Below are 25,700 nucleotides of genomic sequence, written 5' to 3' on the forward strand. Positions count from 1 at the left end.
GTAACAGAATGTCCATACACAACAGCAAAAAAAAAAAAAAAATGATAATAATAATAACTTCCCAATCTAAATAACATCAACAAATCAATAACAAACGATCATTGAAATCAAACTTTTCTTTGTACAGCAGTTCAAAAATATGCAAATATTTCCTGGCATATCTGCACTAAATAGGCACAGCGCTGCTATGTACATGTACTTGTAAGTGGATAAATGTCAAGAAATTCACAAAAACAGCATTGGATTCACAACTACTGCTTCATTTTAATTAAAATTATACTGGTAATGAGATGAAATTAAATAAAAAAAACATAAACTTATCTACAAATCAATTAGATTCATGTCCAATACAGGTTCCTAGTATTGTATGTAGATTATTCACTCAGCAACACATCTGACAACATTTTTATTAATATCTTATTGTCATTGACCAGATTTCTAAATAATTAAAATCATCCATAAAAATCATCAACAATACATATTTGTCCCAATGATGCATGCAAGCAGAGGCTACACTAATATCAGGAGCCATATAACTCGTGCAAGTTCGACAGTTTTCACAGAAATTCGGATAGACAAGCAGATGATCAGAAAGATATTCATTAAGCTGTTAAAATGGGAAAACAAAAGATGCAATTTTAATTTCCAAAGAGATTCAACAATGTCTTGATTAAAATATAACATATTTTACATATGGGAATTTTAGATTTTTGCCAAAGTCATTCAAAATATTTGAAAACACATCTCTATATATTTAAACTTTTTTGGTAGAGAAAAAAAACTATTACCAAGGAATTGCAAAGGACTGGAAATAGTCATGAAAACAATTTTTCCTGCACTCAATATTGTACAAAAACATGACAAGAGCTAAACAGGAAGTTAATAACAAAAATAAAGTGTAGATTTCATTTTTTCATATGAAAATCAATAAAGTTCTGAATAAATAATCTTTTGACACTGATAAAAAATAAGTTAAAAAGTTTACGAAATAAACTGATTGCCATTACATTGTTGGATTGTATTTCAGAAGTGCATTGTTACAAACTCCATTCTCATTCTTGCAGCATTTCATATACATTCAAAGTTGTGTCTGCAAATTTGAGGCAAAAAGGAATGCTTTATCACTCAATGGTGCCTTCATTGAAATCCTTTTGAAGCACAATCAATCCTATATTAAGAAACTAAACTTAGCTGAGAGGGTCTAGTAGGTTTGTACAATGTCTTTTCCAAACTGCATTCCTAAAACCAATTATACTGGCTCTTGTCAATGATATACACTCATAGACAAATCTGTACAATCAGAGTTGACCCTGAATGCCGTCTTCAAGTTACAAATTTATCACACAAACATTATGCTTTAGTGGCAATTTTGACCACAAAAATTAAATTCATTTTTTACTTTAAAACGATAAAAGGTAAAAACAAAATAAATTTTACAGAAAAATCTTCATTTGAAATTTTGTCAAACACAAATTTCTCTGAACACTGATTTTTCTATATCCATTTTATCATTTGGAGCCATAAAATAAAGGAAGTTAAATGACTAGGCTATATCCTTAGTGAAAACAATTAACTCAGATGAATAGTTAAAATATTTTGGTTTTAAATAGCCATTCAAAATATAAATATAACACAACATGGTATTTAACCCTTGTCAGAGTAGGATGATTTCACACGTTTTTCAAAGGATCCTTTGAATTCCAGGACCTGCATCCATAGTGATGTTGAACACATGAAGTAAATGAGAATGATGACAATAAATGCAAAGAAGATGTTCTTATTTCGACAAAACCGTCCTTGCATCATTCTGTTTCCTGTTGCTTTGATGCTGACCACAACTACGATAAAGACTGCAATCACTATTGCTATGGTGATCATGTTTCCTCCTTGAGAAATGATCTGAAAAGGAAACATATCAACATCATCTTTAGTGTTGATGACACATATGTAATTAAAATAAGGTAACAAGAGGCCCAAGGGCCTGAACTCTCACCTGAGTCATAATGGTACTTGTAATAATGTCATAGAAATGATTCTGTTAAAACAGTAATATAACTTTACCTACATTGTACACATAATGCCAACGTAAATTGTGTACATATTATCTGCTGTCCCTTGCTAAGGCTTCTGACCAAGTTTGAATTAAAAGAAATTACACTCAAAAAATGAATTTTCCGATAAAAAATCTTCCATCCATGAAGAGTAGAACATCTTTTGTATTCTTTATACATGTATCAACATCCTTGGCGTTTTGGATATTGAAAAGAAGGAATTTTAAGATTTTAACATATTTGACCCCTGTGACCGTGAAAGGTGGGTCAAGGTCATTCATTTTATAAAACTTGGTAGCCTGTCATATCAGCATTCTGGGTCTTTTGGCTATTAAGAAGAAGTCAAAAATGTCAATTGTTTACAATTGGATGATGTATGATGCCAGATAAGAGGCGATGAGATTATTGAGTTAACTTCTAATGACTTAAACCATGATGTCACTATGTAACAGTTGGTAATATAATCATCTTTAACAGAAAAAGTATAGTGATATTGTACTACAGGTAATCACTATACACCATGTGTTACATCAACTTTACATATATATGTCACTTCTTGTCGCACGTAAAACCCGGAAACAGTTTGAACTCGTGTGGGAAATTAATCCATGCTCCAATTGTTAAGTTATGTTTAGGTATCATAACCAAGATATCATCGTAAACTTTTAATACAGCCAGATAGACACACATACAACACAATTACCTGTACAAAGACGGGCAGAAAAGACTATTTTAAGGTATACCTCAAAGTGACAATTTATCATTTTGTATAACACTAATTATATCTGTATGTCTCAAAGAAATATTCTTAAGATACTTTTATTTCTGCCTGCCTTCCTTACCTGGTTACAGTCTGGTACTGGAAGATTGTGACCTCTCTGTTGGACACGGACGTTGATCTTTTCTATCTGGACAGTGTCCTTGCTCTGGAAGCAGTGACCGACAGAGCAGTTTGACGAATTGTCTCTGTCGCGTCGATGTCCTCGTCGGAGACAATAGTCTGGACCACTGATCATTCCTACTTGTATGCCTCGACTAGTTGACAAAAATCAAAATAACCACCATGTGTTACAATACATAAAAAACGGGTAGTGTATTTCCTAAATGGTTCAAAAAAGTTTTCTGTTTATATATATCACATCTATTATTACAAAGGCTAGAGTAAGATCTAGAGATTTATTCCAAGTTGGATGACAGGTACTGATAAAACATTATACAACTGTCTTGACAGAAATCATGAGTAGCAAAGGTATTGAAAAATCCTTATTTCCAGAGAAAGAGGCTGTTTACATATCCATTACAATTTTAAGTGTTCTTCTGAAAACAAGACTTGTTCTTCTGAAAACAAGACTTGAGAAAGCTGACACTGGACAGACTTCTATTGTCAGAGCACTTGATTTGCTGTCAAAAATGACATCATCATGATACATCTTGTCTATTTCAATGACATGTTCATGTTGTTAATGTTACCGTTAACAGATTCACTTTAATTTGTGTCGATGCTGAAATGATTTTTAGAGTTTGAAGAATATTTTCAGAATGTGGATTCAGATCACCAATATGATTGATGATTGATAAGATGTCCTATACAATGTATATATTTATATTTGTGTTATACCTCAGCATACGACAACGATGTTCAGACAGACGTTTACCGGCAGCATCCACATCCTTCACATCCTTACTGCTCCACAGTCTCTCCGCCACGGCAGATGCTCGAGGCCTACAAAGAAATGGCATCATCTACACTATTGCTTTCTCATTGAACAAGATTTTGAGAGTTTATATTATCTTTAACATAAATCTACAATTCACTGACCTAACTTTAAATTTTTTTATATATTCAATTGATAAGTCCAATGGACAATTACAAAACATAGACTTAGTATTTGATAAACGTGGGTATCAGTTGTGTGACTTCTGTATTCTTTTAATGTTTCAGTGATTAAATAGATAACAAAATTTCATAGTAAAACACTCTACAAATTACCTCTCATACATCTAATTTACCAAAATATTCATTTTTCTGTCTCTTTTTGTCAACCTGATATCACAAGAAATAGTCAAAAATATAAGTTCAACGTGTAACTGTGTTTACATGAATGAACCTGCCTACATTTGTCATATATTTTTTCCATAATCTTTCAAGATATTCAAAGTTGCTAAACATCCATCAGTTACCTATCGCAAATTCAAAACATTTAGGACCAAGAGTAACCAATATATCGAACATGTAAAAATATGTTCAGTTCATTGATTACTTGTAAACAAGAGGCCTAGAGGTCTTGACCGCCACCTGAGATAAGCAATACTATAAATAAAGTTTGTGGAGTAAATAGTTTCCATGTGCCACAAAAAAGAAACTGCAACATTGATGAGTGTAAGACTAAGTAATGCAGTTTATGCCCTTTGAGGTCAGCCAGTGTCAATATAAACATTAAATTTAAAATTGTCATCATATCGTAATACAGATTCCATTCTTCCCATGTAATTTCCAATGGAAAATAAACAACTTACTTGTTCAACAAGAGGCTTAGAAGCCTTGACGGTCACTTGAGGTAAGCAATGTTGAATATAAAGATTATAGGGAAAGTAGCTTTCATGTGTCATGGAAAAGGGTCCGAGGTAGAGTCAATATATGTATACTATTAAAACTATAGTAAACTTCACCTCCTTCCCAGGGGGATACGTGAGATGTAGAGCCTTGATATTCACAATTCTGGTAAAGCACTGAAAAGACCCTTCCACAGATGAAGAGCATTGGATTTTGTCTTATTGGGGTGATGTTTGAAATTTGAGTCAGTTTGACCCTTTTGGCATTGTCCATCTGTCAACGGGGACCAGCCAGGACCAATATGTGCATACCATTAAGCTTTTATACTTTGTTCATAATTCTAACAAAATTTGAGATATTTCCAATAGAAATTAAGCAAATAATTCTAAAAATAGATTTTCTATAAAACAGGAGGAGGAGGAGGAGGAGGAGGAGGAGGAGAAGAAGAAGAAGAAGAAGAAGAAGAAGAAGAAGAAGAAGAAGAAGAAGAAGAAGAAGAAGAAGAAGAAGATGATGATGATGATGATATTTTCACATTTATCTGATATATACATATATATATATGGATTTTTCTGACCTAGGGTCACTTGTTGATCATCACTTAGTAAATTAAAGACATCTGATAAAAATGCTAATATAAACATACCACAATGTTGTCATGAGGTTTTCATTATCAACATATTCTGCCCACATGCAGGCCTCGCCTCCTAGAACTTTCTTTTCATCAATCTGGTACCCTACAATGAAGGAATATAAAATTCTCAAGTGATAACTGCCATTAGACCTAGATTCATATAAAACAATGAGTGGCATTTTCTTAAGCAGATTTCAAAAAAAATCTTCAAATAGAATAATATACAATTTGTTTTTCTAAAACTCATTTCAATTTGAAAGAGTACAATAAATTACAGTTAATACAACACTGATGTTAATTTTGTTGAATCATATTAAAAATGTTTTAATTAGCTCAATTTTGAGAACTATATTTGTACTGAAATGATGACTAAGAGTTGGTAACATGCACTCAACTTTTCAGTCAAATTAGCAGAATTTAGTGACATGTACATTTCATGACTTACAGAATGAAACCAGTGAACATCATTTAGCCCTATGTGTAGACAAGACAAAGGATCTGTAGCCAATACTTACAAACACTGACACATCACTGTGGTATTCTTTACATAACAATGACATCTCCAATTTTTATAAAAGCCCACACACATTGTACATTCTACATTTATACCATTTGCTAGATTCTTTGGCATTTTCTTACAAGAAATCCATTACAGTGACAAATAAATATCCTTGAGAAACCCCACTCACTGCCTGAGATGAGACAAACTTAGGTCTGGTGAAAATGTCGTCAATAACATGACAAATCATGCCTCTACACAATCTGTCGGCAGATTTAGTAAGAAAAGTGTTTTCTACTTTGGGAATTCATCACCAAATCCAGAAGACCCACACATGTAACATGCCAAACCAACAATGGTAACCATTTAGCATATTCTCAAAACCTCAGACACTTAAGGATGTATGCTACCTTTGTGACAACTCTATCTCAAGAATGTTTCTTTCTCAAAAGGTTAATATTTCCTATGATTTGGACAGGTTTGCTTCTGTGTTACGTTGGAATTGATGAATCACAAAAAATGCCTATCTCCTGATAGTTACTGAAATGGATGGCTGTCTTGTGCTTAAGCAGTGATTAAACGGTGGTTAACATGCAAGTAAGGAGCAGATAACATGTGAAATCCAATAAAACTCGTTAGTATTCATACTGTAAGGAATCTATTTTTAAAAAAAAGTTACCTTCACCTTTGACTCTTGAACTTCAAAAGAAATTTCTAGCAAAAACTTTCTGTGAGAGAGCAAAGTATGAATTTCAATGGGCAGCTGACCAGTACCACTTATTTTTTTATCAAATTGTTTTAAAACAATTTTCTTGTAATTTTTCAAACATAGTAATAAGTTAATTCTGGAAATTAAAATGGTTTAAGTGATAAGTTGACTTACCCATACTGGTGTCAGCTGGATCACAGTTGTAATACTTGGGCCACTTAACACCGTACTCAATGAGATCAAGATACCAGCAGGTTGAGTACAGTGTGTTATAACCCATGTCTATAGCACGCTGGACATCACCCATGTCTCCTTGCCAAATCTGGATAATGGTGTCATTGGGCAGCTGTAACAGAGAAGACAAGGAATTTATATGTAGGATGATAAAATGGACATGTATGTCTATGGGGTGTCAAGGCCAAATTCATTGTAACAGGGCTTTGTGTCATAATTCTTTACCTGTTGAAGTGTTGTGTGCAATTTCCAAGATAGAGGCCGAATTGAGATATCTGGTCAAATTTGCTGTTCCTAATCTTACTCCTTTGAGTTCTTGGATCATGTTTGGGTCTGTATAGCCAAGGTGAAATTGAGGTTAGGGGGGCATATTCATTATCATCATCATTTTGAAATTTTACAGATACTGTAAGGACCATAACACATCTTAAAGTGTTGCAGCACAGTCCTGACCTATGGCAAACATAGGGAATGTTGTCATTTCTGCATGACAAATCTGATTTTTGCACAATGTGGTCCAATGAAGAACTTTTGCTCACAATTTTGAAGTTCAGTAGTTTACAAATAATGAAATTGAGGATGGATCTCCACCAATCACAGGGACAGGTGACCCATTTAAATATTTAAATTTAAAAGTTGGTCATAGCCATCTGAACAAAACATATTCTTTGAAATATCTATGTCTACTAAGAAAGCACAGAAGCCATTTTGTCAGCACAGACAAGAAAACAGTCAAGTGTCCAGACTGATGTGAACCTTAAGCATCAATTCAACCTGGTGACTTCTGAGTCCATATCTGAAGAATAAGAAGAAGTAAAAGCTGTGGGTCCCCTACCACTAGGTTCACAGGATCTAACTTATCAATTTTGTTGTTAAACATACCTGTACATTGTTGTTCATAATCTCTTGCCACATCACAAATCGTACCCCATTCTTCCTTCGTCGGCCGATTTCCTTCAAATCCTGTGTCAGTCTGCAAGAAAAAGACATTTAGAGAAAAATTTTATCCAGATTGTCATAGTGAAAACTGAAAATTGAAAACTGGACATTAAACACCAACAAGCTTACTGAATATTGTTGAAGCAATACATGTCACCTCAGTGACTGTTTGGCTTTGAAGCCTTCAAAGACTGTACATGCACAAATATAGGGCCTGATGTTATGTATTGTTTGTTTATCAATATCCCCTTTGGTGTCTGTACTATTAAATATATATTAATGAAGGCCCTTGCATGCTGACAAAATTCTTATAGTCCCATATTATTTCTTGTAAGTTACACAAAGCCATTCTTATCATAAACAAGCTTGGCGGTCGTTCTAGAATTTGATCCGAAGATCTATCGCTCCAAGGATGCAACAGACTATTGTAAACCTTCTGCTATGGCTTTCGAAGCAACCATGAAAGTTCAGAAGATATTAATGTGGTTCTTCTTCAGTCACTAATACATGATGGACAGTTACTCTTCAAAAACTTGGTACTGATTTCTGGTACTGGTGTACTGGTATCCTTGGTTTAAATCACTATTTCTTATTCTTTCTGGAAGTGCAACATGTTACAACGAACAAAATTATCAGGGCGCCAGGACACGCAGGTCAATAGTGCATGTGATACAACTCGACAACTGGGAAATATGTTACTAAAAACAGTAAGTGACCTTGACTTTCACCCAACACCCCTGAAAAACAAACTTATAAGTATGTGGGATTTGATTAAAACCCTATAAAGAATGAAACGCCTTAAGCTAACTAAGATTTTCTTAGAAAAAAAAAAAAATCCTTGGCCTAACAACTTAAATAAGTTCCAAATATTCTAATGCTTCGAAAGTTTGTGAAGATTGATGACAATCCCTGGAAGAATAAGGGTTCTAGAGTGCTAGTAATGATTTTCTAAAAATAGTAACGTAACCATAACCTAGCAAGCCTGACAATGTCTAAATGTCTAAGATACTTTGATGGTTTATAAATGTGTAACGTTGGAATGAAGGAATGAAGCAGCTGAACACTGACAAACTTCATCAATCTAATTCACACTTCCAAGTACCTTTTTTCATAGAACTCAAGGACCTTCCGGATGTCGTAACTGTACATGTAAGGGTCAACATTCTGGAGGTTGATTGGTTCATCTGGTTTTCCATCCAACTTGTTCAACAGCTGAAGCACCTCAGGATTAGATGACCTAAAATAGTTAAATCAATATCTTATTACAAATGTAACACAATGCATTACTACTGAAATGAAAAGTATGACAAACTTCCCATTTTTTTATGTTGTATCCTGATATATAAGTCAAGGATTTTCCTTTTCCAAACAAAATCTTCAACGTAATTCAGAACTGATCCAAAACTTTCATGTCTACATGTAGTTTTTGTAAAAAGGGATGAAGACAATGATTTCCTTCAATATAACTGTGTTCTACAGAAATAATCAGGTCAATTTTGTTTTTGTCTTTACAACCAAACTACAAAAAACCGCTAATTTACACGAGGGCTTCCAATCACAGCAGAGATATGATTTCTTAACGAGTGATATATGGTCTTTGTTGACCTTTGTCTGAAAAAAGGTTAATGAGATAGTTGATTTGGTGAACAAACTGCAACAGGAATGTATTTGAAAGTAAAGTTAAATTTCTTAAGAAAGAATAAGGAAGTTTGCTGTAACCCTATCTATTCCAGGGGGTCAGCACACAAAGTCAGGCTTAATAAAGGACAAGGAAGCAGACTCCGTCTTTAATTTTAAGCAATAGATATATGGGTGGGCTTATTACCAGACATGGGATTATGGTCGGATAAATGCAGTTTCTTTCTTTCAATTCTTACCAGCAAGTCATGGGGACTTCATCCCCTCCAAGGTGGATATATTCATCCTTGAAAACATGGAGCACCTCATTAAAAAGGTTCTTGAGGAAACGGTATGTCTCATTCTTGCTTGGATCGAGGGGTCCCAGGTAGCCTGTGACTGGATGGGTTCCTTGGTAACACTGAGTGAGAAGGTCTGGTCGACTAAGACCCCAAGAATATGTATGTCCTGTACAAAGTAGAACACAGATATATGTTTATAACATAAAGTATGCATATCTAAAGCCGAAAAAATTCAATTTGGTGTCACAAGTTTGAAATATCACTCTATTAACCTTGGCTAGGGTATTTTTGATAAATTTCAATCCTAGAAAGAATGGAATTTTCATCAAATTTTTATGCAGTACATATTCTAAAAGTCATAACTTCTGAATTCTGGATATGTTGAATAACACAATTCAAAATTGAAAGTGACCTCTTTTCATCATATAAATATTGATTTCAAAGCAATGTTTAATATTAAGTAAGAATTAGGTGTAATTATACATATCTGAAAATGAGCCAACAGTATTCAGAATCTGAAGACTTCTGGGACAACCCAATAGTTTTCTAAAATACCAATACGATATTCCAGTACAAACAGAACTTCTTTTAAATTGGGATAACATCATTTTATGGCTTCACACATATTTCTAAAACTTCTTTTCCAAAACTGTGTTTAACCAGAAAGTTGAAAATTGGATCTGAAGAAAATATCCCATTTTATCTGATTTAGATTTCTTCCAGGGAACACAGAAACAGAATGACAAGTACAGTTTTGATGAGGGTTATTCAAAGCTCCATCCCACAAGTAAAGCGTGATATATATTGATCTGGGTGGAACAATAAATGACGTTCCGTCAGCCCTTCCCTTCATACTGTCATAATGATGCCAAATCTTCTCAGAAAGTGCAGCAATTTTATTGATCACTAGAATAAAAGCTGAAGAACTAGAATAACAAACAAATACAGCAAGTCACTTGGCGTGTAATAGCTTCTACTTCCAATTGAATTAACAAACTTTTTAAGTAATTAGTGATACAGCTTCCATGGATAATTCTGTAAAATACATATTTCAGAACCATTCCCAATGTGGAACTGTTCCATCCAATTAACACAAAGTCGTTCAGCTTTCATTACCACAAGAGTTTCCACTTTTAACAAATATTGTTTCTTTGTATTTTCCTTTACTCTTTAAATAAATGAAGCCTATAATAGGCAGAAAATATTTCAAGCTGAAAGACCTCATTACGCAGTGCTAAGGAAGTTATAATGTGATATCTTCAAAATAAAATGACTGAAAAAATCCAGTGCTCTTATGAGAAAAAAAATTTGTGCTGTTGCTAAATAGAACCTTCTTAAGAAAAAAGGTAAAAATTAGAGCTTGACAAATGCTTTGGTCTTCTTTAAACAGAAGTCCAATCTTTACCGACAAAACTGAGACCTGTTGAGTGCACCTGCTGACTGCAGTACAGAGCAATATCCTGTTTCTGAAATGACAGCCTTCTAATATAATTCTAACGTGACAACATTCCTCGTCTCAGGAAAATGTTTAAAATCTGTCTCTGGATGTTAGCATTGTATCGCCTGTGACATGTGACGTAATGTTAAACATGTATTGGACGTGGATTGTATAAATGACAAGCTGACATGCTTGTCCTTGGGGTGAAAGGTTTTATAAAAGAAGTTACAACAGGCCAGTTTGATTGCCAATATAACCACAATTAGGTAGTGTAAACTGTCTAGTGATGTTCAAGTCTCTACACTTTAGTCTGCATGTCTGCTTTCTTCCCATATATTATTAAATTATTCAAGAGAAAAAAACAGTTTCAGGTCTTTGTAGCACATCTCTGTAGTAATCACTACCAGTGTGAATCACCTCCACGTACACAGACAGGATTTTTAAACAAATTGAAAAAGAATATGTTCAATTCTTCATTTTCTCCATTGATTAAGTCTTCAAAAGGACAGGACTGAGCAAGAGTAACTGACCTACCTCAGCACATTAACATACATAAAACTTCTAATTAAAGATAAGATTTCCCTGTCATACAATACTTTTTCTTGCTAAACTCATACAATATTGAAGTTTACATCACTTTGTTAAAAAGATTTTCTTTAACCCTCAAGGACTGAATATCTAGTGATACTTCTTGTAGTTCATACACAGAGTCAGTCCCCATCTCTGCCATATCCTCAAGTTTTCTTCATAAAATCTTGTAACATGAACTTTTCTCTACTTTGGTGAAATATTAATTTATGCTCAATGAGACATAACATTCTTTTCTCTTTATGTCATGCAGTGAAATCATCTCTATTCTGAAGATGTTGAAGTTTTTAGAAAAGTTTTCAAGACAAATTCTACAATTTTTTCTTTTATCTGTTTTCACTCGGACAAAGTAACTTATCTTTAATTTTTATCAAACAATTTTGAAATAACCCCCTGTCTAGTATCTTAATCCTCATTAAAAATGTGACAGTCACAAGTTTTATATGTACAATTGACTGTGATATTGTCCAAAGGTTCTGTTAACAATCCAGTTTGGTGTTAGTAATCTATTAAATTAATTCTCCACTTATATGTTGTCTTTATTCTGTAAATGTGAACATCATCTGCTCAAAAAGCTGTGAAATGACTCAGCCTCACAATTAAGTGCTGTAGTGGTTGCACCCTAATTGTCCTCTTGTATGTTGTTCAGTGAGGGAGCCACCAGCTACTGCTATGTGACCTGACCTTCAGTACAAAGGATTACCATAGAGTACAAGTATCTCCTACTTTCTCTCAAGATAATATTTCATGGTGGCTTCAACAAAATATCTCACATCAAAAAAAAAAAAAAAAACATCTTTCTAACATTTTATCAGTAATCTACAAGCATTATTCCTCTAATATCACTACAAGGCCTAAATCTTTCATAAAAACTGTAGGATTTTGGTTTTTTTTGGGGGGAAGGCTGACTGATTTTTTAACAAAGTTGGATTACTTGTACATTAAACAACATCTTCACTTGCATACCAAATTACTATTTTGTGAAAAGGAAAAAAAAATCTGCCTTTGCTTGTTGTGAGTGAAACAGAATGTATTTCTGGTTGAAATATTCCTATGATGTTGAAAGGCTGGAGAAAAGCTATGGTTTCTGGACAGTATCAAGAGGATAAATGGATTGACCAGGACTAGTCTCCTGTCTCTGTATCTCAATGTAATGAAGACATATGTCAGGCTGTAATCCAATAATGATGTAACTTGATAGTGAATTCCAGCACCACCCTTCCTCCACTTGCCTGTCAGCAATTTGTAAAATTTCCCACACAGCCTATTATCATTGACTTTACAAAATGTTCCAACATCAATTCAATGTTTTGTTTAAAACACACTTGATATCTACACTAATAGATTGAAACATTTACACTTTTACTTCTCACCTTTGGTCACCATTTTAAAGGTGTTTTTCTAGAAGGTCTTATCAAGAAAAAGACATACACGGTTCAAATGATGACATTTCAGATCTAGGCACAAACAGAGCTACTGTTATCCTGTAAGTAATAAAGCTATTACTGAGATACTGTAACTAACATGTATAACATTGACTTGTCAGAAACAGCCTTGCCATGTACTTTAAAATTTTATCATTTATTTAGTCAGGATTAACAACTTATCTTGGTTGTTGGACCCATTCCCACCACTCATCATTAGTCCTATTTCAGGCCCTTCTGGACTGGGAAATAATATCTATGTCACAATAGCAGTTGAGTTTTTCAATTTCTTTATCAGACAGAGCTACCATATGAAAATTTCTTACCAAAGTCTTTAAGAAGCAGGAAATTATTGGTCACAGTGACCTACATTTAAAGGTACCGTCCCTAAATTAGAAGATTCATGGAGCTAAATTTTAAATCTTGAAAAAAAAATTTAAGATGGCCAGATGGACAGAAGGATGGACGCCTGGCCATACAGACAGACAGACAAACAGACAGATGGCCAGACCAACACAGACAGACAGACAGAATAGACCATTTAATGGCATGTACTAGTAGCAGCTGCATTAAGATATTCTGTTTTGTTGTCAAGATCCTATAGAAATTGTAATAGTAATTTAGTAGCACAGCATGTCCTTGCTGACTCAGCTGCTTCCGTGTATCTAATATGGTTGGTCTCCAATGTACTCCCTTACAGTCATTCAATACTATCAAAATCAGTCTTTTACATGTGCTTAGTGTTTGTAAATATGAGATCTATGTGAACAAATTCAGATATCAAATTTAGCCCCCAGATTTTTATTTCCTGTGTTACATTAAGTGAATGGCTTTCAACATTTGTTGTCTTTAGATATCAATTTCAACTCTTCTATTAGGCTCTTCATCGGACTTTTACAGCCCTCTTTAGCCTATCTGTGTGAAGGAAATTGAGTTATGTTACAACAAGATATGGACTGGGATTTGGTTGGGTACCTAGCTTGTATAGCGTTAAACAGATTGTGATGATTCCTTCCTTGAAGTCAGAGGTACATAGGACAAATCAATTCTTTATCAAAGAGGCCCACTGGATCTGTATTAATATCGCTACAGATATCACTAGACAGAATTACTTTCAAATTTATTCATAATACAGATTATATATATTTACATTCACATTTTAACTATTGATATTGTTGTCAAGGTCTTTCATTTCAATAAACTAACGACACTACTGACCATATACCTGGACAATGTGACTCTTAGTTAATTCAGGAGAGATTCTGACTGATTTTCTATTTATAGCAACAATGACCTTGACTTCAGTTTCCTTATTCACAAAACTATCCAATCTAGACAATACAAGATATACCTGCATGCTGCTTTTAAGGAAATGCAGAAAAATAGTAAAATATTACAAATTTTACATAATGCATGACATTTATTGTTTGTTGACTCTGCAAGTTTCAGGAGATACCTATAGTTTTCAATGAAACCCATTATCACCTGAACTGCACTTGTACAGAGTAAATCCTAGAGTATATCAGCACATCATTGGCATCAGTTGAACATTGATTACCTGGTGTATCAAACTCCGGCATGACCCTGATCCCACGCATTCTAGCATACTCAATGATCTCATCCAGGTCCTCGTGAGTGTAGACAAACGTAGGATGGTAGGCTCCCTGAAAAATTGACAGGAATACCGCTTTATAATAGCTAGATTACTAATTACAGAGACTTACTTAAAAGTCTACAGCTTAACCATTATCTGCCAAATGCCTTGTGCTTCCGACAGCACAACTGAATGACAGTCTTTATGAAACAAAGAAAGAAATATTTTTGGTTCTTTTTATTTTTCATTTAGCAAATCATCTTTAATATGTTATTGATTTTCTAATACTTTCAATAAAATAAATATTTGATGGAAACAGAAAAAAAATCCAGCCTGGGTAAACTGAAAGAGAATTCATTACAAGTCTGAATTGCACAATGTATATAATCTACCATCTATCAGCTCAATATTGCAGTATACCTCATACTGGTTCCAACTACCAGGGTCTGTTGATGTAAGGTTTGAACATGGATGAGTAAATAGCTATTGATTAAGCCTTAGAAGCAAGTCTGAAGGTCAAAAACCCTGTCAAGGTCAATTCCAAGTCTAGATTGATTACCCCGTCGCGACTTGGTCATGATCAAACATCCATAGCATTAATCCTGGTTCTGAGTCTTGGGGTTGCCTGCCCATTAGAGTCCCTCCGTGGTCATATTACACAATTGAGATGGATCCGACAGCAGCGATAATTGTCGCTGTTTTGCATTCATATATGCAGGCAAGTACGATAATTGAATGGAATTTATCACTTTCTTACACCGAAACACCAAGTATTTTATGTGTTGTTCACCAGCACACCTCTACAAAATGCTTTGCTAAATGAGAGCACATACGGTGTTCAATTACAGCATAATTGTAGCTTGTGTAAATTCTACATTAACATACACACCATCTTTATAGAGAAAGTCGTCTTTTACTGTTACAACAAATCCAATAGGAGTGCTGTACATTATTTCTAACTACTTTTGGAACATTATTGTGGTTGTATTATAAGAACTTCTATTTAACTACTTCAAATTTATGACACAATTCCCAAGATGCTGAATTTCACATTACAAATCTTAATATCCCTATAATTATAGAGGAGTATAAGAGATTTTACAACTGAATCAAGAAGTGGTACTAGCAATATTAATAATTTCTAGTAGGATATTCTATAAGATTTCACATCTGATTCAGACTTACATGATATTTTTGAAGAATTTTAAAAAAGCATGCGACATCTAATACATCTCACTGGGGATTTACCTTTCTTACATACCTGTAATAGTTTCTGGGAAACTTCTGCTAAGAAGTCAACTTTTTCATATCATTCTTGAAATTAACAGCCAATAGTCTTGCACCTAAACTTATTGTCTCTGTTACTGTAATATTGATTATGCATTATTGCCTCTAAACTAGGCAACATTGGGAACAAACAGTTTTATAATTCCAACTAAAAATAAATACTCAAACATTCAACCCCTGTGACCTTAAAAGTTGGTCAAGGTCATTCACTTGAACAAACCTGGTACCCTTTAATCCAACAATGCTACAGGCAATATCAGACCTCTGGGTCTTTTGGTTATTGAGAAGGGGTCGTTTGAAGATTTCAAGATAATTAACACCTGTGACGTTGAAAGTGGGTCATTTGAAAAAAACTTGATAGCCTTTCATCTCAATATGCGACATTCCAAATATCAGAACTCTAGGCCTTCCAGTTATTGCGAAGAAGTAAAAAATGTAGATTGTTTATGACGCCGGACAAAAGGCGCTCACAATCACTTGAGACTTTGTCTCAAGTGACCTTAAAAGGCGATTGACCTGAGTGGTTTAAACATGTGAACAAAACAATAAGAACATTTAAAGAATAAACAAAATTTATAAAACCATACACCAATATTAGTAAGCTCCACAGCTTTGTCATATGTAATGGAAAATAAGTTGATATCATATACAGTGATCCATAAACACTTTAAAAATAAGTTTTGTGTGGTTTAAAATGTTCTCATTGTTGTGTTGTGGTTTTTAAGACAGATATACCCTTGTCAATTGGTATATAGTGTAAGGATAAAATATATCTAAAGCATAACAATCCAAAAATTGTTTATGATTCTGTGGAATTTTTATCATTCATTATGGAACACATAAAGTGACAATGAAATCACACCTGTATCAGAATCAAAGTCTATGGCTGAATCAGTGTTTGTCTATCATAATGTAACCCTGATAAAAACTAGCCACAATATATCGTACAGCTAGAGAGAAATTCTCTTTAGCTTGATTGGTTAAGCAACACTAGTAAGTCAGAGGTCCAGAGTTAGAAACCGTAGCAGAGGCTTTAAAATAAATGATGGTCTCTGTTACTATGGTGCCCAGGTAGGGACTCGGTAATAATACTAAGCATTGTCCTACAGACATTGCTGTGAGCCCTGGAAACTCGAAGGTAAGTTATTTCCTGAAAGGAAGTATGTAACCCTCCTAATTCGAATCCTAGCTGAGGTATAAAGGCAAGATATGACCCCTGTTACAATAATCTGGTGTATCTTTCTAGTTAGAAAACTATGCAAATCTTACATAATGTTTGCTTTTTGCATCAAACCTATAGTGTTCAGGGTTATAAGGTTTCAGTCTGGACAATCCATGTCAACCAATTGTTTCTATAGAATTTACATGAATTAACAAACAGCTTATCACTAAAGACAGATTTCCTGTTTAGAAATTCTAAAACTTGTATATGTTTGCAACTTAGAGCAAGGCATGTTGGCCCTGAAATTAAATTGAGAATTACATCTCTGTTTATATACAATTTCCGTGGAATTATTACAAAATGCTAATTGTGAATAAATTATTCTCAGGGCTCTCGAGAAAAAGAATTGAAAGTGTTTGGTTATCATGGTAATGTAAAGGCAGACACAGCAATGCTCATCATCTGATCAACCGACACTGCATGTGGTCAGAAATGTCTGTATGCTGATCAATGTACGTACCTTGTCGCTGAGGTCAGGGTAGACCTTGCTCTGATACGGGAAAGACTGATCATCCACAATATGCCAATGTAACACATTCATTTTATTCTGTGACATTGCCTCCTGAAAACATAAGAACAAACCCGATGTTAGAATATCTGTGTGATATTTTTATTTCATTATAATTGATTGATTGATTGATATTCATGACCAGGGATCCACACCAATCTTTCAAGTTTCAGGGGGAAGGTGAAGAAATAAAAGGGGGTGGTTTTAGAGATTTAGACAATATCCATTTTACAGAAGATATGTCACCTTCAGTAATGACTCTTTTTTTAACAAAAAGATACAGATTAACTGTCATGCCAAATAGTTCCTTCAAAATTAATAATATTGCCTACTTAAATTCATTTTAAAATCCAGCATGTTAAGAGGGTCGGGCTGATATAGATAGATATAGTACAAGATATAGCAGTCATATATATCACCAAGCATAATCACCAACAGAAAAAGTCTGGCTCAAACCTTATTAAATATCCTAGTGAGTCCGATTTCACACATTGACTTCGTATTAATGTATGTATACAAATGAATAATTACCATCATTCTTGTTGATAGGCAATATAATACATTATTTTGGTTACCATATAATCATCATCTACACCAATGTTTTACCAAAAATTCTCGTGATAATCTATATTCGGTCTGCTGTGTAATATACCAGAAATCTCCTAAAATATGTTTTTTTCCCCCTGTTTTTATGTCGATTGAGATATATGAAATTGATCCTTTTTTTCTGTAGCCTTTGATGAAGATCAAACTTGGATTACAGACATTGACTACTGTAATAATAACAACACAGCATACAGCCAATGGGTTTGGCTGAAATAAGGTATCATTGTTAAATATTTCATATCAACTATCTCATGTGCATTTTCTATAAAGCATGTTATATGGCTTTGAGTGTGTATATAAATTATTGTCATCCGCCTGGCTGATTTATCTCTCCAACCACACTACAGAAGAAATGTAGACTGTGTTTAATGTCAATAACTGTAGGGGACATTTCAGGGCTTTAAATAACAGATATCCTAGCTTATCAAGTATATAATTCAGATGACTGAGTATTATCCCAATCAGATATGATACACAGTCTTGTATTCCAAGAGTTTCTATAAAAAGAATACAGTTTAACCAATGTCTAGATGATATATTTGAGAACAAGCAATATTAGTTAGTGTCTTTATTGATATGTCACTATTACAGATAAATCCTCTAGGCAAGTTATTGTAAACAATTCTAAGTCCCTTATCTATAGAAAATACTTCAAATTAAGATATTAATTATCCTTGGAAGCATTTTTCCTGATATTCTGGAATACCTAGTTAGCTGTATATCCTAATTCAATTATTTAACACTAAGTTGAAATCCCAAGAGGTACTGGTATACATGTTTTGTTAGTTATAGATGACCGAGTATGACCAAACAGATGGACGATAAACAAAGGGACAAACTGTAAATCATATATATCTAAAGTTATAACCTGAAGAGAGTCAATGACAAATTCAAGTCTCTCATGATTTTTTGTATGGAAATAAAAATAACAACTCTGGATGGTATCTAAGGTGATTCCACAACAAATTCCACATCATATAGTCACAATACTTAACTACATGTTTACCTTGTCTGTTCAGACATTTTCAGGTATAGACACATAATTCTCATAAACAAAATGGTAACCAATAGGAAGTCATCCGTTAACAATATTGGTGAGTCCAGGTCTCTATACCAGTTCATAACTTGCAAACTTAGAGTTATTTTTAGATCAGACTTATATATTCATGAATATGCCTTAAGGGGTACATTTGCAGAATTTATTATTTCTCCAATCTAAGTAATTAACAGTAACTCAGCAAACAGTGGAATCAAGGCCCTGTATCACTTTCATTTATAACGACTGCAAACACAGAAAGCTTATATCAAACACTCTTGTTGGCCCAGAGTGAAGCTCGTGAGAGGTCTTTCTGTTGGAGCTAGGAAACCCAAGTACAAAGGGTAAAGCTATGAGATAGACAGGACTGACCGCATTTCTTTCATGTCTTATTAAAGAATTAAACTCCAATCTAGGTGAAAGGGGAATGTGTCTACCACTGCATTACCCAATCATCCCATTTCATTGTACAATGAAATTCTCAGTACTCTATATGTAATTACATACAACTTTCCTTACTGCAGTATCTGACATCTTATAACATGATCTTTGACAATGATAAATGTATATGAGATGTGCCCTTAACAACTCTGATGGACTGACAAATGGATGAACTGACACCAAGCACTGTAGTTTTCTCTTGTATATCCTAGTTGGGAAATAATTACTGAGCATGTATCCAATTATCGGCATGAAAATGAGGAAATTAATCATTAATGAATTCTGAAAGTTTTTTCCAAGTCTACCATGGCTTGAGCTGTTAGGACTGAAACTGATGATATTAATGACACCACTTGGCAAAACCCTTATAAATTACATTTTCCTATCAAGGTACTTGAACATATGTGATCAGAAACATGATGGTCTCTTGTTACACCATCTGTTTTGTTCTGTATATCATGTAATTTGAGATGGACTCATTTTTATATAATCTTCTATAATCAGGTTAACAAGTGAAAAAGTTTCCTGAAATACTATATAGAATAACTTTTCAAATGTAGGTGATATCTTAGCAGACTTTTCCTAAAATAGCAACAAAACAATTTCATCTACAGTTACTTCATATCACATATTTCAACCTTGATATATGACAAGGAAGGATATTTCAACAATTTTTTATTTAAGAGATAAAACAGTGTCTCTGTCAAACATGTCATGATATCATTGCTTTATATCAAGACATCCTAAGATAAATGATATATTATCAGAAAAGTACTGTAACATTACCCCATAGACCATGCTGTAATATAATCATTAATATAAGTTCCTATCAATGACAAATATATAGCAAATTGGTTGCTCTAAGAACAATTTTCTCTTGATCTCAATCTCAGATATCTCGCACTTAAACCTAATCAGTATATGTACTTCAACCTTAAAGTTCAAACAATTTCCGTTCATAATTTTTACCAACAATCTTCATTTCCATTTGAGTTACAAACTATTTCTAGGTAAGTTTAAAATTCAATTACAAGTATGTTCATTATTCTTACAGAAAGTAAAATCTGATCCAGGACAACATACAATTATACCATCCTGAAATAAAACTCATCAGCAGAAGATGGCTTCAATAGTATAATGGTTATTTTGGGAGAGAATTTAGAATATGTAAGTTCTGATTGAAAACTATATGTAAATCTAGGATATTGACGTGTGCAGAGTCAGTGATATGCAGTATGAAGATTACTTATGTGCAGGTTGAGTTCAGTGACTGCAGGAAAGGATCAGAGAATGGCAGATTAGAAGGGAAACCCTATGTTGATTAGTTATAAAGCACAAAGTCAGTAATGTGAAGGTTGGGGTCAGTTTTGTACAAGTAAAAGGACAGTAATGTGCAGGTTGGGGTCAGTTTTGTACAAGTAAAAGGACAGTAATGTGCAGGTTGGGGTCAGTTTTGTACAAGTAGGAGGACAGTAATGTGAAGGTTGGGGTCAGTTTTGTACAAGTAAAAGGACAGTAATGTGCAGGTTGGGGTCAGTTTTGTACAAGTAGGAGGACAGTAATGTGAAGGTTGGGGTCAGTTTTGTACAAGTAAAAGGACAGTAATGTGCAGGTTGGGGTCAGTTTTGTACAAGTAGGAGGACAGTAATGTGCAGGTTGATGTCAGTTTTGTACAAGTAGGAGGACAGTAATGTGCAGGTTGGGGTCAGTTTTGTACAAGTAGGAGGACAGTAATGTGCAGGTTGACGTCAGTTTTGTACAAGTAGGAGGACAGTAATGTGCAGGTTGGGGTCAGTTTTGTACAAGTAGGAGGACAGTAATGTGCAGGTTGACGTCAGTTTTGTACAAGTAGGAGGACAGTAATGTGCAGGTTGGGGTCAGTTTTGTACAAGTAGGAGGACAGTAATGTGCAGGTTGACGTCAGTTTTGTACAAGTAGGAGGACAGTAATGTGCAGGTTGGGGTCAGTTTTGTACAAGTAGGAGGACAGTAATGTGCAGGTTGGGGTCAGTTTTGTACAAGTAGGAGGACAGTAATGTGCAGGTTGGGGTCAGTTTTGTACAAGTAAAAGGACAGCAATGTGAAGGTCGAGGTCAGTTTTGTACAAGTATGAGGACAGTAATGTGCAGGTTGGGGTCAGTTTTGTACAAGTAGGAGGACAGTAATGTGCAGGTTGGGGTCAGTTTTGTACAAGTAGGAGGACAGTAATGTGCAGGTTGGGGTCAGTTTTGTACAAGTAGGAGGACAGTAATGTGAAGGTTGGGGTCAGTTTTGTACAAGTAAAAGGACAGCAATGTGAAGGTTGAGGTCAGTTTTGTACAAGTAGGAGGACAGTAATGTGCAGGTTGGGGTCAGTTTTGTACAAGTAAAAGGACAGCAATGTGAAGGTTGAGGTCAGTTTTGTACAATTAGGAGGACAGTAATGTGCAGGTTGGGGTCAGTTTTGTACAAGTAGAAGGACAGTAATGTGAAGGTTAGGGTCAGTTTTGTACAAGTAGGAGGACAGTAATGTGAAGGTTGGGGTCAGTTTTGTACCAGTAGGAGGACAGTAATGTGAAGGTTAGGGTCAGTTTTGTACAAACAGAAGGACAGTAATGTGCAGGTTGGGGTCAGTTTTGTACAAGTAGGAGGACAGTAATGTGCAGGTTGGGGTCAGTTTTGTACAAGTAGGAGGACAGTAATGTGAAGGTTGGGGTCAGTTTTGTACAAGTAAAAGGACAGCAATGTGAAGGTTGAGGTCAGTTTTGTACAAGTAGGAGGACAGTAATGTGCAGGTTGGGGTCAGTTTTGTACAAGTAAAAGGACAGCAATGTGAAGGTTGAGGTCAGTTTTGTACAATTAGGAGGACAGTAATGTGCAGGTTGGGGTCAGTTTTGTACAAGTAGAAGGACAGTAATGTGAAGGTTAGGGTCAGTTTTGTACAAGTAGGAGGACAGTAATGTGAAGGTTGGGGTCAGTCTTGTACCAGTAGGAGGACAGTAATGTGAAGGTTAGGGTCAGTTTTGTACAAACAGAAGGACAGTAATGTGCAGGTTGGGGTCAGTTTTGTACAAGTAGGAGGACAGTAATGTTTCATACACATTTGATATACCCCCTAATAATGTTTCAGACCATCTTCACCTTGGCATTAAGAAGGAATAGCAATTTAAAGCATAATATTCCCTAATTTCCCCTTCTGTAGCCCCATCTCTAAGTTTCTAGAAGCCCAATCAACTTTCTGAATTTAAGAATTATTGTCCTCCCCTAATGGTGCTTTAGACAAAATTTGAATGAAATCCATTCAACATTAAAGATCAGTAGAGTTTTGAAGTGCCTGATTTCATCCCCCCCCCCATTTTAAAGCATTTTAAAGCAAAAGCATTGGCTCTAACTTCCCTTTTGGGGCCCCATCCAAAGGTCTCCAGGGATTAAATCAACTCTCTGAATTAAGAAATGGTTCCCCACCCTAAATATTATGTCTCAGACTAAATTTGGCAGAAATCAGCTCAAGCAATAAGCAGGAATAGAGTATTAAAGGAAATGTTTACAAACAGCGCATGGTGGACAACGCATGATGATGCATGACACACAATAACAATAAGTCACCTGAACGCTTTGCATCAGATAAGTTAGAAAAAAATCACATATAAGGATTTCTATAAACTACAAGGCAACAAATTGGACATCAAATTCTGTGTGATATTCAAAATATGAAATATAGTGCAGATCTGTGGTGATAATGTAACAATACCGTAATAAGATATTCTTAAATCAATATATGTTTATACCTGATATAAAACGTATATAAAATGTGATAAAATTTCCATGATCAATACAACTGTATACATAAACAAAAGTTGATCAATTCTCCCAGGTTCCATCTGAGGTTATATAAAAGATAATAATAATCAAATAGACCCCATTTTGCCCTATTATGTAGTTATAGGATTAGATGGAGCAGCAGATGTGACCTACTCATTATGCGTTAGTATAAAGCTTTATAATAAGAGGGGCATCTGTTTGAGTTCTCTAACTCTAAGCTGAAACCACCATATAATCTTAAGTTTTTCTCTAGATATGGTAAAATCTTATCTCTTTATCTAAAGTTGTAATTAATCTAAGTATTCATACGTCTCCAAAATTGTACACAATCTTTTCGACTTTGAGATAATGAAGTCTCACTGTAAGAGATTTTCAGCTACTTCTCCACATGTTTGTCTTTCCTTGTTACATGTCCAGTTTGATGTATTGTTACACAAGGCAGATTCAGAGTTAACTCCCTTGTTTATTCACTGACAATCCCAGTATGTGGCTGAATGAAGAAAATGCACAATGATCCATTGACTCATCATGGATTCTCATTTACGTAATATTTACCAAAAGCTAAAATAAGAATCTTTATTAGTTTTCTCATGAGAATAATATTTTATAATTAAAGAAGATTATCAATATTTTCCTCTGGTGCAAAGCATCCATCTGTAAAAATTATAAGTCAATCTGTCCTACATGTCGAATCATTTATCTACCATTTAACAGGAAAAGTATCGTAACTTATATTCATTATACAAGTTATGCAATGATAATAACCAAAGAAAATATTACCAATAATTGATGGGCTGCCTAGCATGTTAAGCATTAATCAACTGACAGAATCCAGATCCTTTATATGTTTTCTTCACATTTTCATATAATTGTTCAGTATCCAATGATTCTTAACAAGAGAGGACACATAATGTCATAACAACAAATCTCTTTTTTTAGTAATGGTGACAGTTGGCTTTCTGCAGATTTGAAACCCCAACTATTACAACATATCTGACAGTCTGAATTTTACATTTGATGAAAGATTGACGAGATATAAGCTTTCATGACAGCTGACCACCTCCCCAAGGATGGTCAGATGGACACAAGTGTGGAGACCACTTTACACCAAGTAATTGGTGGATAAAGGGAAGTGGGGTAGAGGTTGTGTATATAACAGTCGAGTTGGACTGTCACAATACTCACTATTCCACTTACATTCTAACATTTGCAATGGCCTGGAAATGACACCCTGTAACCTACAAGTTCTACCCCCCCCCCCCCCCCCCCCCCCCCCCCCCCCCCCCCCCCCCCCCCCCAGGGCAGCTTCTTTAGTCTAGGAAGCAGTAAACATTTTTGATAACTTTATGTCAAGCATGATAAAAGGATATCATTAAATGGCAAGTTATAGGACGTGATATGAAAGTTCTTTTTGTTGGTGTATCAGTGCAGCAGTAAATGTCAGTCAGTAATAGAAGCAAGTATATAGACAGCTCTATTGATCCAGTGTATTTCTCACTTTCAACTCAATCCTCTATGCATCAAATATACTGACATCACATGTGGAACGTAAATTTTATGTGTCTAACAACACCAAACATTATCAATGTCATTTAAGACAGATAGGTATTGCTTCCATCCAGACCAATTCTGCATCTAAATGCAATTAAATTCTAAGCAGAAATGTCTGAAAGTGATTTCTTTGACAATAAATTAACAATATCCTCACTAAATTGTTTACTGTAAGGCAACAAGTTAATTGGACTTCAGTAAAAAGCAAGATTTGTCTGGAATTCTGCCGATTTCAAAATTCAAATATAACAGTGAAGAACAGGGTATTTTGTTAGTAATTCTCCGAGACAGTGTTTACTGCTTTAATGCCTTTCACAAATCCACTTTGCTTCAAATTTGTTTTTATAAATTGTTCTTTTGTTTTTCTCATCATAATTTCCAAACAAGTTTCAAATCATGCTCAACATTCCTTCTTTTTGAATTACCCATACAATCAAGCTGAAAGTCAAAAGTACTGAAATAAAAGTCTTCCCCCCTCCACCCCCCCACCCAAAAAAAAACAACATTTATTTACTTAAAGATAATTTGTGTTGTTTTATAAACACAGAAAACTACAAAAAATTAGGGAGGCAATATACTGTAAGTACTGGAACAAGAAAGGATCTGCCATCAACACTTAGCCTGGAATTACACTGCATGGGGAAGCGTTTGCTACAGATATATGTC

At 34.6% G+C, this 25,700-nt stretch overlaps 1 protein-coding gene across 1 annotated transcript in view; it reads right to left on the reverse strand.

The window, feature by feature from the left end:
• Nucleotides 1-1,520: 1,520 nt before the first annotated feature.
• The window catches only part of LOC132560642 (uncharacterized), a 90,995-nt gene continuing 66,815 nt past the window's right edge, over nt 1,521-25,700 (reverse strand). The window contains exons 7-16 of the mRNA XM_060225305.1: nt 17,553-17,654; nt 14,548-14,653; nt 9,498-9,705; nt 8,723-8,857; nt 7,564-7,654; nt 6,622-6,793; nt 5,252-5,342; nt 3,670-3,774; nt 2,894-3,086; nt 1,521-1,899 (exon numbers count right to left, since the gene is read on the reverse strand). Coding sequence (XP_060081288.1) covers nt 1,645-1,899; nt 2,894-3,086; nt 3,670-3,774; nt 5,252-5,342; nt 6,622-6,793; nt 7,564-7,654; nt 8,723-8,857; nt 9,498-9,705; nt 14,548-14,653; nt 17,553-17,654 — 1,458 coding nt within the window. The 3' untranslated portion in view covers nt 1,521-1,644. The remainder of the gene's footprint in view (nt 1,900-2,893; nt 3,087-3,669; nt 3,775-5,251; nt 5,343-6,621; nt 6,794-7,563; nt 7,655-8,722; nt 8,858-9,497; nt 9,706-14,547; nt 14,654-17,552; nt 17,655-25,700) is intronic.

The sequence above is a fragment of the Ylistrum balloti genome, unplaced genomic scaffold (genome assembly GCF_031769215.1).
Source record: "Ylistrum balloti isolate Yb309-2 unplaced genomic scaffold, AGI_CSIRO_Ybal_v1 Utg371088, whole genome shotgun sequence".
Classification (NCBI taxonomy): Eukaryota; Metazoa; Mollusca; class Bivalvia; order Pectinida; family Pectinidae; genus Ylistrum; species Ylistrum balloti.